Source organism: Zeugodacus cucurbitae, chromosome 2 (genome assembly GCF_028554725.1).
Source record: "Zeugodacus cucurbitae isolate PBARC_wt_2022May chromosome 2, idZeuCucr1.2, whole genome shotgun sequence".
In the NCBI taxonomy this organism is placed as follows: Eukaryota; Metazoa; Arthropoda; class Insecta; order Diptera; family Tephritidae; genus Zeugodacus; species Zeugodacus cucurbitae.
In genome coordinates, this window is record NC_071667.1 from 13,442,866 (window position 1) to 13,458,626 (window position 15,761).

Genomic DNA, 15,761 nt, shown 5'->3' on the forward strand with positions numbered 1-15,761 from the left:
CAACACTACAACCACTAACAGCCAAGAGTGGTGACAGGCGAGAAGGAAGTTGATGCAAACACATACCCCTCACTGCAGAAAAAAAACTATTTTGTTATAAGGACTGACACTAGTATGTGTGGGTTGTTGTACACCACATTCCACAGCAGCAACCACATACATACAAACATACATATACTTACATATTATTTATATTGCGCAGCTCTTCGGCATTGCTTGTTGATTTTGTCTATTATTTTTGTGTGCTTTATTTTAAATTCAATTTAACATTTATTTGCAAAAAAAAAACCAAATGAAATGAAAATGGAAATTGAAATATTTAGACTCGCAACTAATGTGTTCTTGCTGTGATATGTGTGTAAATACTGACATACATATCTATATATGTGCAAATTTATTACACTGAATATAAACATGTCATACATATTTAGCACTTTTCGACACATTCACATACATATAAACATTGCAAAAGTATTGCTGCGAGCATCCTAAATAAACAAAAGTCGCAGTGAAAGAAAAACAACGCTCATCCAAGCCAGACAAGAAAACAATTTGATTTTAATTGAAAAATAGCATACGCGGAAAATTTTTTTACTCCAAAAAATATATGATGTCGGCGGTATGGAAAATGTAATGGATTATGAAAGGTGAAAAGATATGCTGTAAAGCAAATACAATATTTTTTTAGAATAAATAATTAAAAATAACAGAAACAATCTTCATCATTAGGAATCTTCTTACTAGGCGGCCCTCAGACTCTCAAACGGCAATATAGAATGTTCTTTACTTATTCAGGGAGGCGATAATACTGCTATTATTTCTCAAAGGTTAGTTTCTGTGATTTATAACAGTCAATATTAGTCTTGAAAGCCATCGAATCGGATGAACTAAAAACTATTTTAAATAAGCTAAAAATTAGGTTTAATACTCGTATAGTAAGCATAACTTGATATTTGGTAGAAATTCAGGTCTAGTCACAATCTGGCCTTTATTCCATATTATTATCTGTAATGCTAAAGGTATATAAATGAGTTTTCCCGTTCTTTTGACATTCATCTTCGATAATGTTTGCAATTTCAACCGAAATTCGGATTCAGTGGCCTCAACTTTAAGAGCGCTATGTCCAATTTATGGTCGTCATAATCATCCTGGCTGATCAACAATTGATAATCTAGTGAAAAATTTTGAATCCACAGGCACAGTACGAAATGTTCCCGTTCCAGTGAGACAAAGAAGTGCCGTATTGTCGAGAATATTGCTGCCGATACCGCATAAATTGAGGAAGATCCAAATCTGTCTCTCACACGTCTTTCTCAAGCGTTGAGCTCTGTGACGCCGCTGTGACGAATTTTGCGAAAAAATCTGGGCCTACATCCTTACAAGAACAAATTGACGCAAGAACCGAAGCCGCTTGATCACCAGAATCAACGTATGTTCGTGAATTGGGCTGAGCAATAACTTGAAAATGTTCCGGATATTCTTCGAAAAATCATCTTTAGCGATAATGTTCAATTCTGTCTGAATGGCTAAGTCAATAAGCCTACTATGAGTTATTGGTCACCCACACGTGCTCCATGAGTCACCATTGCTTCCCGAAAAAATTACGGTTTGATGCTGTTTATGGGCAAGCGGCATCATTGGGCCATACTTTTTCCGTGATGACCGTCACGTTACTGTGAATGGCAAACACTACCGATCAATGGAAACCGAATATTTTTGACCCGAATTGGATGATATGGACTTGGACAATATGTGCTTTCAATTGGCTGGCCACCTCAGTCGTGCGATTTGACGCCGTTCGACTATTTTTTGTGGGGCTTTGTCAAGTCTATGGTTTATGCCAACGAGCCAGCGACGATTGATGAGCTTCGTACGAACAGTGAACGTGAAATTGTAGCAGTATTTATGGTTAAAAACCGTCGAAAATTGGGTTCAGTGTCATTCAGCAAACGTGCCAATGGTGGCCATGAAAAGCAATCAAATTCCATACATAATGGCATCGAATGTACTTTTACAGGAATAAAGAATTCTATTGATATTCAAGAGCGCTACAAACTCTTATTGAAAACCCATTTATAACCAATTCTTTGATTTAATAATACGTTTACAATTGTAATGATTTTCTTAATAGCGGCTGATCTAGCCTGGAACGTAAATGTTATGTTATTCACCTTCAGACAATTAATATTTACTGAACCAAATTTCTATAAGTACTATCTTGATCAAAATTAAAAATCAGGTTTCGCGCAGTTTTTTACCACTTACAAAATTTAAATCAAATCTTTTTTTTCGCTTCTCAAAAATATAGTGTAATTGCCAATTAAACATCATTTAAAAAATATTTATTATGTACTAAAATGAAATCCATAATTTAAAAATCCAAATCTAATCCGTAATTTTGTTCATTTTCGCCCCCTCCGAAAGTTGAATACTGCAACAACAATTAAAACTGATGGCAAAAGTTCAAATCCCTACAGCAATTTGTATAACAACCATTAAACAAAAAGGGAAGAGCGCAAAAGCTGATACAAACTTACCTCAGCACATACCTACAAGCATACTCGTAGATATATTGATACTTTGTTTTCACCGCTGACTTTACTTGGGCGCACTTAACTTTTTTCCAACGTTGCTCGTTTTTTGCTGTACCCTATAACTTCCTCCTTTACCACTTTCTACCGATTTATCAAATACACACACACACGTACTCGTGGTATCCCTTTTAATGTCAATTCTTAAGTGCCAACACCAACCTCAATAAGGGCACATACACCCGCCCATTAAGTAGCTGTGTTAAGTAAAAGCGGTTGTCCACTTCAGCCAAAAGTTTCTGTTATTTTGTTATTCTTAGCACTTTTTGTTTATATTGTTTCGGGAAAGTTGTTTTTACATGTGTGCGTGTGTTATTTTTTACACTTTTTTATCATTCGTCGTTTTAGCAAACCTTTCCAAGAAGCGACCTTTGAGAGTAAAAATGGTGTTTTTCTTTGTTAATGGCTTTAAGAGGGTTAAAAGTGTGACGGAATCTAATTAGAAGTAAAAGCTGGCGTCAACAGCATTAAAAAGGTGGCAGTAAAAAAGGTATCATAATTTCGAAATTAAAAATTACGCGTCTTAAGGTCAAAATTTAAATATGTGGATACAACTTAAAATATTTTTCTTTTTCGGTAAATACAATATATGGTTTACCACTCAATTAAAAACGACATTATGACATTTAGATTAAAAAAAATCGTCAAAAAATAGTTGAAAAATGAAAGAAGTTGAATAGTTTTATTGGGGTATTTCAATTTTTACTCAAGTTGTCTTATATACGGATAAACAAAAAGGAAAAAAACCTCTTTTTTAATTAACTCGTTTCGCAATTAGTACACGCGAACAATTATATTGACCTATTTTACTAATAATATATAAAATACTGTGCAGTTTAGGCGTACGTGGAAGATTTTGTTCCAAAAACTTTACTTTTAATGTCAAATCTTGAATCTCAGACCCTTGTAATGTATGTATGTGATTGGCGTTGCAACCGTTTAGCCGGTTATAGCCGAATCGACGATAGTGCGCCACCTGTCTCTCTCCTTCGCAGTTCGGCGCCAGTTGGAGATCCCAAGTGTTACCAGGTCGCTCTCCACGTGGTCCCTCCAACGGAGTGGAGGCCTTCCCCTTCCTCGGCTTCCTCCGGCGGGTACTGCATCGAACACTTTCAGGGCTGGAGTGTTTTCGTCCATTCGGACAACATGACCTAGCCAGCGTAGCCGCTGTCTTTTTATTCGCTGAACTATGTCAATGTCGTCGTATAACTCGTACAGCTCATCGTTCCATCGTCTGCGGTATTCGCCGTTGCCAATGTTCTGAGGACCATAAATCTTGCGCAAAATTTTCCTCTCGAAAACTCCTAGTGTCGTCTCATCTGATGTTGACATCGTCCAAGCTTCTGCACCGTAAAGCAGGACGGGAATGATAAGAGACTTGTAGAGTTTGATTTTGGTTCGTCGAGAGAGGACTTTACTGTTCAATTGCCTACTCAGTCCAAAGTAGCACCTGTTGGCAAGAGTTATTCTGCGCTGGATTTCGAGGCTGACATTGTTCGTGTTGTTGATGCTGGTTCCCAGGTATACGAAATTATCTACGACCTCGAAGTTATGACTGTCAACAGTGACGTGGGAGCCAAGACGCGAATGCGCCGACTGTTTGTTTGATGACAGGAGATATTTCGTCTTGTCCTCATTCACCTCCAGACCCATTCGCTTCGCCTCCTTATCCATGCGGGAAAAAGCAGAACAAACGGCGCGGTTGTTCCTTCCGATGATATCAATATCATCGGCGTACGCCAGGAGCTGTACACTCTTGTAGAAGATTGTACCTTCTCGGTTTAGCTCTGCAGCTCTTATAATTTTTTCCAGCATCAGGTTAAAGAAGTCGCACGATAGTGAGTCACCTTGTCTGAAACCTCGTTTGGTATCGAACGGCTCGGAGAGGTCCTTCCCAATCATGACGGAGCTTTTGGTGTTGCTCAACGTCAATTTACACAGCCGTATTAGTTTTGCGGGGATACCAAATTCAGACATCGCGGCGTAAAGGCAACTCCTTTTCGTGCTGTCGAAAGCAGCTTTAAAATCGACAAAAAGGTGGTGTGTGTCGATCCTCTTTTCTCGGGTCTTTTCCAAGATTTGGCGCATGGTGAATATCTGGTCAGTTGTCGATTTTCCAGGTCTAAAGCCACACTGATAAGGTCCAATCAGTTTGTTGACGGTGGGCTTTAGTCTTTCACACAATACGCTCGATAGAACCTTGTATGCGATATTTAGGAGGCTGATCCCACGGTAATTGGCGCAGATTGTGGGATCTCCCTTTTTATGGATTGGGCAGAGCACACTGAGATTCCAATCGTCAGGCATGCTTTCTTCCGACCATATTCTGCAAAGAAGCTGATGCATGCACCTTATCGGTTCTTCGCCGCCGTATTTGAATAGTTCTGCCGGTAATCTATCGGCCCCCGCTGCTTTGTTGTTCTTCAAGCGGGTAATTGCTATTCGAATTTCTTCATGGTCGGGTAATGGAACATCTGTTCCATCGTCATCGATTGGGGGATCGGGTTCGCCATCTCCTGGTGTTGTACTCTCACTGCCATTCAGCAGGTCGGAGAAGTGTTCCCTCCATAATCCCAGTATGCCCTGGACATCGGTTACCAGATTACCACCTTGGTCTCTACATGAGGATGCTCCGGTCTTGAAACCTTCGTTAAGTCGCTTCATTTTTTCATAAAATTTTCGAGCATTCCCTCTGTCTGCCAGCTTCTCAAGCTCTTCGTACTCACGCATTTCGGCCTCTTTCTTTTTTTGTCTGCAAATGCGTCTCGCTTCCCTCTTCAGCTCTCGGTATCTATCCCATCCCGCACGTGTTGTGGTCGTTTGCAATGTTGCGAGGTAGGCAGTCTGTTTTCTCTCCGCTGCGAGACGGCACTCCTCATCGTACCAGCTTGTTTTTTGTCGTTGCCGAAAGCCAATTGTTTCGGCTGCAGCGGTACGCAGTGAGTTTGAGATGCCGTTCCACAGTTCCCTTATACCGAGATCCTGATGAGTGCTCTCAGAGAGCAGGAGTGCAAGTCGAGTAGAGTATTTCGTGGCTGTCTGTTGCGATTGCAGCTTTTCGACGTCGAACCTTCCTTGTGTTTGTTGACGGGCATTCTTTGCTGCACAGAGGCGGGTGCGTATCTTCGCTGCGACCAGATAATGGTCCGAGTCTATATTTGGTCCTCGGAGCGTACGCACGTCTAAAACACAGGAGACATGTCTTCCGTCTATCACAACGTGATCGATTTGGTTCCGCGTGTTTCGATCAGGAGACAGCCAAGTAGCTTGATGTATTTTCTTATGCTGGAATCTGGTACTACAGACGACCATATTTCGGGCCCCAGCGAAGTCGATCAGCCTCAGGCCGTTTGGCGATGTTTCGTCATGGAGGCTGAATTTTCCGACTGTTGTGCCAAAGACACCTTCTTTACCCACCCTGGCGTTAAAATCACCAAGCACGACTTTTACATCGTGGCGGGGGCAGCGCTCATAGGTGCGTTCTAGGCGCTCATAGAAAGCATCTTTGGTCACATCGTCCTTCTCTTCCGTTGGGGCGTGGGCGCAAATCAGCGATATGTTGAAGAACCTCGCTTTGATGCGGATTGTGGCTAGACGTTCATCCACCGGGGTGAATGCCAGGACTCTGCGACGGAGTCTCTCTCCCACCACAAATCCAACACCAAATTTGCGCTCCTTTATATGGCCGCTGTAGTAGATGTCACAAGGACCCACCTTCTTCCGTCCTTGTCCCGTCCATCGCACTTCTTGGATGGCGGTGATGTCAGCCTTAAGTCGTATGAGGACATCAACCAGCTGGGCAGAGGCACCTTCCCTTGTAATAGTGGTAGCTAGCTATTCGTATCGTGTAAATCTACATAAAAACAAACGAGTATTTGGATAAACAAGTAAGGAAGGGCTAAGTTCATGAATATAACACACAATTTGACCCACGACATATATGTAGAAATAAGACTTTGAGAACAGATACATTAATAATAACTAATAACTTTACTTTAACGAAAATACGACCTTCAACACTAAGCCGAACGAAATATAGAAATATGAGAACAGATATTTTAACGAAAATGCGACCTACAACACTGACCGAACGAAAAAAAGACGAAACTGAACGAAGCGTCAGAACGCTGCGCTTGCGTTCGAGTATGTTCTACGAATCATTCTGGACGGTGACGTGATATCTACCACTTCGTGCGCGTGGACAGTTTCATTTTAAATAAGTTGTTTTATTTGTATTTTTCAACTTTTCACTTTTTATCATTTGCTGAATAAAGTTAAATTCCTATTTTATTGTTAAAAGTATTGTTTTGTTTTAAAAACGCAACAAAGAGGAGAATGCAGTCTAATTTCCAGGAATAAAGGGGACCAGCATCAGTAAGAAGACTACATATATATGTTATAAAGTCCATAGAAAGTTTGAAAACCCTAATATTAGGTATATGGGACCTAGGGGTAATTATGAGCCGACTTCACTCATTATTGGCACGGCGAAATATTAGAAGAAAAATATTCCATCTGAATTTCTTCAAAATATTTGAGAGACCTACCTATATTTTCGGTAAAAAAAATTATTTGAAGCATTGTGGTCCTCGATACATGTATGGGGCCTTGAAAACTTGTGCCAAGGAACACGTGTTCCAAGTTTCATTAAGATATCTCAATTTTTACTCAAGTTACAGCTTTCACGGACGGACAGAGAGACATCCGGATTTGAACTTTACTCGTCACCCTGATCACTTTGGTATATATAACCATATATCTAACTCGTTTGGTTTTAGGACTTACAAACAACCGTTATGTGGACAAAACTATAATACTCTCTTTAGCAACTTTTGTTGCGAGAGAATAAAAATAAGCAACATTTCGATACCAACCGCCATGCAGCGGGTAAAAGTTGTAACACCATGCTTAGCTGTCGAATAAATTGGAAATATTGCAGATGAATCCAAACCAGCAACTGATGAAATGTTTACAATTATACCACCACGACCACCACTGGATTTATCCATATAAGGAAGCGCAGCAAGGGTGCTATGGATTAGACCCAACTAGAGAGGTAAAATGGAGAATTAATTGTTTCTAAGAAATACTTCAACTCGTTTTTAAAACAATATAACTTACCAAGTTAATTTCGATTGTTAGTTTAATTTCTTTATCTATAATTGAACCACAACATTGACCAGAACGTCAAAATGTCCCATTTTGTCTACGGCCGATTTAAAGGCCGTTGTAATGCTCTGATTTTTCGTCATATCCACCGGTATAAAATCAATTTGGGCGCCAGGCGCCAGGGCTTTTAAACTCCATCATTGCTTTTTTATTCTCACCTCACCGAGAGTAATATATACAATATAAGAGTATATAACTATAATAAAAGTTAAGTTCAATAATTGTTAAAATAAGAACAGTACGGTGTGTGAAAAGTGTAAAAAATAACCGAATTACTTAATTCGAGTACTAGTCAAGTCAAATAAAAAATATTATCTAGATAAAAATAATAAAATCTTTCTTTGTGTATTTTCTCGATAACATTAGTTTAATAGACTATAATCGAATAAACGGTTCCTACATTGCAAAATTTTACCTTTGCACCACTTAAAGGAATTCTTTGACACTAGCTTGGCCGATGCCTTCAAAACCTCCTGAATAAATCACATGTTTGCCTTTAAGATTCATTTTCAAAAAAGCAATTTGAATTTAAATTTAAATTAATTAAATTATTTAATTAAATTCTATTTAAATCAGAAGTACTGCTTGCGTCCGCTAACTGTTGGTTTTACAAACTGTTTGTCAAATATCAGTGAATCACAAATAAGACGTTGCTTGGTCTCAGTTTGCACAGTTGTGCACAACTGTTGTATTTACTTTTTCTCTGTTAATAACTGCCACTAGAGCTACAGATAACTGATATTTGAAGCGACACGTGTATGCGTTATTAAAAAAAAATAATAATTTACCACTAGACATAGCTGCTAAACTGATTTTACAAGCGGGGTTTAAACTGTTCTTCTATTCAACATATGATAGAAATTAGATAAAAATATGTATACATATTACAAATAATTAAAAGATGGATGATTTAATTGGGGAAGACAAATTAAGTTATTTTAGTTATCCATGATATTTGTCTCATTTATTATGGGTATTTTTCTAGTGGATCTGTTGTAAATCTTATAGTATAGATATCAATTATTAAATCTAAAATCATTAAAATCTAGAAAGACTAGAAAGATTATTCCATCACTTATGTTTATCTTAGGTTTATCGAAGGGTGATAGAATATATTTTCCAACTAGTGATGTATTTATTTCAATGTTCCTACCAAAAGCCTACACAATCATGCTATTTTTCTTTAGAGCAAATTAAACTCCCTTCTTCCTTCCCCTAAATAATATTAATTGACTTCATCTATCGGGGACCAAGTACATATACATATACACATTATGGATACAGTTTGTATTTTTTTAGAATTGCCCTACAATGGATATTCTAACGAAATATACTTGTGTGTATTTTTACTTTGCGCTCTTAAAAAAGCGCAATTTGTATGTTTACTCATTACTTACCACACACATTAAAGAATAAAAATCCTTCGTTCAAGCACTAGTAAATTGTATCTCGAACACCTGTGCAAAATTTCATCAAGATCGGTTGAGTAGTTTTCGAAAACATTTGACAACCGATTTTTGAAAAAACGGTTCCGAGAAAAATGCGTTGAATGTTTTGAGTAACAATAATTACCTGACTTGGACCGCACACTTTCCAAAGGCTGTATCTCCGAAACTATTATTCGGTTCAACTTGAAAATTTAGGATAATATTCTTGGGATGTTGTAGAAACTAATAAGCAAATAAATAAAAATAACCATGTAACCCCTTAAACCATGACGCCAAGCCCACACTGACACAAATGAAGAACGTATTAGTAAATGACCTCGTATAAACCAATGTTAAATTAAGCCACTGTGAATGATGAGTTCGGTTATACTGTTAGTAAATTTGGTAATCGAACAACATGATCCAGCCTGCGCACCCGCTGGCGTTTTATTCGCTGACTCACCCGAGGTTCTGTTTGGTCTTTCATTGGGGAAGTTTTTTTATGTGGTAGGTCCCAAACCCTACGCATAACCGCAGAAGCGAGCTTCGCTTTCTCACTTTAGCTCACCTCCAAACGGATGACTGTTTGCTACTTGATCTGAGACGTGAGCTGCTTGAGTCATATGCAGAAGAATCGTTCCTGGCCACTTTCAAGAGAATGGCAGTCAGAAACTTACCTAACTTACGTAAACTTCTACACGTGACTCCAACCTCCAGCATTAAGTTCCTAAAAAGCAAAATCCTTAAAATATGCAAAGTATCGTGTTCCCAAATTTTTTCTTTTATTACATATTTTTTACGATTGTTTTCAGATATGGTTTAGTTTTCAGTTTATTGACTTCTAGAACACCTTTTATATTATTTCTTAACTCTAAGCTGATTCCCGTGTTGCGCAAATCCAAATACTGCAGAATCTTATTGAAACCGATGATCTTGTAAAGTTGCTTACCGAATTCCTAGAAGAACAAAATATTTTTATTCAAATTGCATGTTTTTGTTTTGTTGTTATCTAAGAATACCTCGCCTAGATCGTTATTTGATATATCGATGCTCACTAAAGACTTATGTTTTATGATTAACTGCATGAAGAGTTTCGTTATGGATTTACAAATAGAACAACCACTAATGTCTAGTATCTCCACAGACAAATCGCACAAAAGTGAAAATATAGCAGCGGCACCGTCACTCTCTATGGGATTCATGCGAAGAATTAGCTTACGCAGCGAAAGTCCTTTCATGGTGCAGCTGAGTACATAGGCACCTTCTGACGCTGTTTGAAATAAAAAAGATTTTTCATAAATTAGGGTTATTAAAAAATTAAAAGATTAATTCGAAATCATTACGCAACGTACATATTCGATTATCCGTTAAATCCAGCACTTCCAGTGTGTTAAATGACTCCTTATTGCATGCGCTCAAGAATCCTTTAATACCTGCATCGCGTACTGCACAATGTATTATGGACAAAGTAGTGAGTTTGTGGCAACCCTTGTCCAAAGCACGCGCCAAAAATGAAAGTTGATAAGATTCGAGCTTAGTGCTATGAAAGCTGACACAAGAAATAAGGAGAGTTATTAAGAAACCTCAAATAAACGCACATATATACAGGCTTGGAATGTACAGGGTGCGTCAACATTTATTGCGGTATGTAAATATTTAGTGAATTTGTGTGAAGCACTCAGTTGAAGCGTGGTAAAAGAGTTTATACTACCTGATAATCAGGATTTCCTCTGCGGATTTACTCAAAATTCCCATTCCAACCTAAAGGCTGGCACACTCTGTATCTATTCCAATATCTGCATCCAAAAGCAAGATAATGCTTACCACAATGCCCATAACTCATGGCACTGACTCAAGCCACGTGACAGGGTGATTATGTCTTTCTGTGAAAGTGTATTGCTGCCCAGACAAAACTGACTGCCCACCGTCTTGGTGGCGTAAGTCAAGCGTAGCGTTTGCAATTCGGGCAAGTTGCTCAATATGAAATCGAGTGGAATGTGATCTGTGTTGTTAAGACAAAAGCAAGACGTTACACAATAAATAGTATTAATACACTTGCCATTTGTTGCCTTTCAACGTGGCGAGAACTTCACTCGACACCGCCTACTGCTCTCCAACAGCGCCACTCACCATTACGTCCATCTGCGGCCGGTTTCAAATATTTCAACTCCAGTTGATTTACATATGGTGCACAAATGTTCAATATCGCCTGCATTTGCTCCCGTTCGTAATCGCACGTCTCCACGCATTCGATGAACTCCTGCAGATGTCGCTGCATGTAGATGCTAATCCATGGCTGCGTCTGTGACAGCCCGTTCGAGTGATGGTGTGGCTTCCAGCGTTGCTGACAACAGCGGCGCCAAAAGAAATCGTCACGTATGCGTGCGCTGAGCAACTTAAGCGGCAACTGTGTATCCAGGTGGGCAAGTATGTAGTTGCGATCCTCTTGTCGCGTCAACACCTCGAAGATGGGATTGTCTGGCAGGAAGTGTAGTCAAATACATGCATATATAAGAACACACGCATATAAGCGATATATTATTTGGATTTAAATATGCTACTTGTATTCATAATGAAATTATTACCATTCCAATTGGCAATGATGGCATCGAGTGCCAAATGACGCAACGATTCCGGTTGATTTGGTCGCTGCTGTTGCCTGCCACCGCCGTCGTTATCTCTTGTCTGCTGGCCATTGCCGACATCCAGGGATTTGTCATGCAATCGTGGTAGTATCACGTCGTTCGCACTGAAGTTAGCTTTAAAGGTATTCAGTGGGAGTGTGCAGGGAAATTCGACATATGAAAAATTCATTATTTGATTTTATGTTAATTGAAAAATTGTTTTTACTCAACGTGTTGGATTAAAATCCAGAGGAAAGTATTCTATTTGTTTATGCGTCGCAAATAAACAGTTTCAGTTTGAATGGGTGGCAGTAAGCGGTCGCATTACTAAGGCAACGTGATAAATGTGATGGTTGCCATGATAAATGTGAAAAAAGAACTAAAAAGTGCAATGGTACAACCCTACAACTACTAAAGAGTGGCGAACGCGGTAATTTCTAGTGCTCAAATTTTACAGAAAGCTATGGACTTTGCAAATAAAATGGAAAGCGACTTTGAACCATCTAGTGGTTGGTTGTGGCATTGGCAACGCAGAGAGAAATTCCGATATAAAAGATTACAAGGCGTGGTAGCTGATGCAGATCACGCGCCGATAGGAATTTTTCGAGATTCAGTCTTAAAAGATAGACTAAAATATTATGAACCATGTAATATTTTCAACGCTGACGAAAGCGAACTATTCTACAACGCCTTGCCAAATGGAACCTTCTGTATAGAGGATGTCAAAATCACAAAAGGCACGCCTAACTTTTATTTTTATTTGTAACGCTGATGGAACTCTTGGTTTTCCATGGTGTTTTAAGGGGAAAGTATCTCCTGTGCCATACTATTAGATAAATAAATCATGGATGACAGGCTCATTGTGGTCAATGATAATGAAAGAATTCGATCGTGAAATGGGGAAGCAAAACAGGAAGGTATTGTTAGTTGTTGATAACGCTGCCTGTCACAAAGTTAATGGGTTGAGTTTGGAAAATGTCAAAATAGAATTCTTGCCACCAAGTAAGTACAACTTCAGTGTTACAACCTCTTGCTCAAGGAGTAATTCACTGCTTCAAGAATCATTTTAGGCAAATTTTGATACGAAAACAGATACTATCGATCGAGAAAGGCGAGTCAACAAGACAGTTTTTAAACTCACTTTCAATTCCCAATGTTCTCACCTATATAAAACGAGCATGGTGGCTTGTTACAACCGAAACTATTAAAAATTGTTTCAGAAAGGTAATACTTTGAACATTGTATGTACACGGCATTCATACGTACAATTTTCTACAGTTTCAATTTACTTTTTCCCATAATTTTGAAGTCAGGATTTCAATCTGATAGAAATCGACTTGATTGTATTGAGGAAGTAATCGGTACAATAGATATTCCCCTGGAAATAGAAGATGTTCTGGAATATGTCGCTTGCGATAATAATGTCAACTGTTTTGGTACTTACTGATGAAATCGTAGAATGTGTATTAAATGAAGATAACCAAGTCTGTCAGTCTTCAGAGGAATCTTCTTTGACTAATATCACCTCTTCACCACCACCTTCATTTGCAGAAACAATGAATGCGCTGAGCATTGTCAAAAAATGTTTGGAGTGCAACAGTTTTGAAGGAGATGAAGTTGAAAATTTAGAAGAAAAGCTTTTTAAAATAAGATTTCAAAATTTTCATCCGAAAAGAATTACTAACTTGTTTAACCACAATTAAACAATCATTTAATGAATTGAGTGTTAGTATTATTAATGTCATATTGATGTATTAAATAAATGTGAAATTTGGAGAAATAGTAGGGCGAGATATTTGAGCAAATTTTTGGTAAATATCTCGAGGCACTTAAGCGGGAAGGTAAAAAAAAAATCCCGCTTAAGTGCTTACAAATTTTTACCAGTGGCACTTAAGCAGGGATTACTGTAAACTTAAAATTAATAAAAAAGGGCTAAGTTCGGAACATCATATGCTCTCGCAATTTATTTATTTAATTTTATTAATATAACACACAATTTGACCCACACATTCGGCATAAAGTCCATTAGGAAAAAAATCTGTGTATATATAATAGTATAGGGGGGACTGGGTAATACATGAACCGATTCCAACTAGTTTTGACCTACATTTTATCCAAGATTGTATGTTCACTAAATGTTGCTGATATATCTCACATATTAACCGATATACATATATGGCAAAAAGTCAAATGAAAGTTTGAAACCCCAAATATTAGGTATATGGAAGCTAGGAAGAGTTACGATTTAACTCATTTTGGCACGGAGACATATTATTAGAAGGAAAATATTCCCTCACAATTTACTTACTTATATTTTCGGTAAGAAAATTATTCGAAGCACTGAGGTCCTTATGTTCATGTTCACATGGGGCCTTGAAAATGTATAGTCCGATAAGTGTATCAAATTTCATTAAGATATTTCAATTTTTAGCCTACAAGAATAACTTTCACTAACACTCAGCTTTTTCTACATTTTTTTCTAGGTAAGCGTTATTTAAAAATTCCAACGGCTGAACGTGCTCTAAGTGGTGAGTTTAAATTCCTTACACTTTTTAATATACATATTTACAAGTAAAATTTATGTGTATAGGTTGTCCTTCCCAGAGCAATGTGCTCAAATTGGCCTCTGCATCATAATATGCTTACGCAACGGATATGTTAAGTGCCATAAAAATAATTCAAAATAAATTGCTTTGCATAAAAATTGTAACCACATTAAAAAAAAACACCAAAAACAACAACAACAACTTAGAAAATATGTAAGTTATAATAAAAAACCATTGAAGAAAACGTGGAATTTGCCATTGTCCTTGCAAGTTCCGCCTGCGCTGGCATATAATGTTTTGAAATATGTGTCTTATAGGACACCTCAGCTATTTTCGGTTATGCTTTTTTTTGTGCACTATGTGCCTCATAAGGTGTATAATTTGGCAATAATAATGCACATCATGAAAATTCATCGGCGTTATTAATTTTATGCGAAGGATTTCAACGCCAATGCTGTTGCTGCTCGAGTTGGCTGCCCGACAAGACGGCGTAATAATAATAATATTATTCTGCTGCCGAATATAACAAAAACAGCACATAATTTATTACTTGGCGGTTTGGCAGTTGAGTTTGATTATATTGTCGCTGTTAAGCCATGAAAAATGGCTCATCACTTGAAGGTGTGCAAAATAAACACGTTAAGCTGCAAAAGTAGTGGTTGCTATTGACTTTTCCACAAGCTGAATTGCTTGTACATGGAAACTTAATTTCGATTTCGTGTTTGTCATGTCAGCTGGCGTAATCTCAGCAATAAGCCAACACACCTTTACAGATTTCATTGTGCTTTTATTTGCCGTTGCTCACGGAATTTCGATGAAAGCCAACAGCGGTATTTAAAGCTCAAAAATAAATACGAAAGTCCTATATATTTAGAGTCTGCAAATCACTTATGCACTATGTACATAAAAGTAGCAAAACCAATGGGTGGCGAATACCTCTCTACCTAATCTGCATTCTTAAAAGTATAATGCGTAGCTTCTTCCAAAATCTAAATAACCAATTTGTGGCTTTAGTACTCTTTTGGTGGCTTTAAGCATTGCTTTCTTTGCTTGTTGTGAACTGCTTATTGCCGCTCGTTGTACTTATGCAAATTTCTTGCCTTTATACTTTTCTTTGGTGGCAGATAATCGCAGCTTTATGTCATGTAATTATGGTCATAATCAACTTGTCGTGTCGGACAATTTTCTTTGTCGATTATCTTGGGCGGAAACATGGAACTTTGGTCGCTTATTTTTATGCGCTTTGCTCTTATCCATGACAAGTCTAAACGTTTATTAGTGTGTAAATCGCTTTGTTATGTTAATTTTTTCTCAATTGATAGTACTCATGCGGATACGTGGGTAAGAGCTTTCTTCTTAGCTTTTTCTTATGACTTTGAGTGTACTCAGGCTGGATAAAAGTTT

The 15,761-nt window shown here is 37.9% G+C and overlaps 1 protein-coding gene, 1 long non-coding RNA gene and 1 pseudogene across 3 annotated transcripts; 1 reads left to right on the forward strand and 2 right to left on the reverse strand.

Annotated features, from left to right (window-relative positions):
* Positions 1-6,557: 6,557 nt before the first annotated feature.
* LOC105219189 (fat body protein 2-like) lies at positions 6,558-8,379 on the reverse strand (annotated as a pseudogene).
* A 1,455-nt stretch (positions 8,380-9,834) lies between these two features.
* Positions 9,835-12,001, reverse strand: LOC105219190 (dynein regulatory complex subunit 5). Its single transcript, XM_011195165.2, has 6 exons — positions 11,773-12,001; positions 11,318-11,665; positions 11,012-11,189; positions 10,540-10,736; positions 10,207-10,457; positions 9,835-10,143 (listed from the first exon to the last, which is right to left on the reverse strand). The coding sequence occupies exons 1-6, from the start codon at positions 11,999-12,001 to the stop codon at positions 9,973-9,975; spliced, it is 1,374 nt and encodes a 457-aa protein (XP_011193467.2). The 3' UTR covers positions 9,835-9,972.
* Positions 12,002-12,676: 675 nt separating this feature from the next.
* On the forward strand, positions 12,677-14,267 carry LOC128921333 (uncharacterized). Of its 2 annotated transcripts, none has more exons than XR_008470782.1 (3): positions 12,677-12,813; positions 12,882-13,035; positions 13,090-14,267. It is a non-coding gene; the product is annotated as an uncharacterized LOC128921333 (long non-coding RNA). The 2 variants fall into 2 exon arrangements; XR_008470781.1 differs by having other exon boundaries at positions 12,697-12,813; positions 12,871-13,035.
* The last annotated feature ends 1,494 nt before the right edge of the window (positions 14,268-15,761 follow it).

Bases quoted from the DNA above. Each gene is read 5' to 3' on its own strand.
- LOC105219190 (XM_011195165.2), bottom strand. From the start codon at position 12,001: ATGAATTTTTCATATGTCGAATTTCCCTGCACACTCCCACTGAATACC. The intron at 11,666-11,772 runs GTAATAATTTCA...ACTTCCTGCCAG, and splicing joins CATCATTGCCAATTGGAATG to ACAATCCCATCTTCGAGGTG. The intron at 11,190-11,317 runs GTGAGTGGCGCT...TTAACAACACAG, and splicing joins GGCCGCAGATGGACGTAATG to ATCACATTCCACTCGATTTC.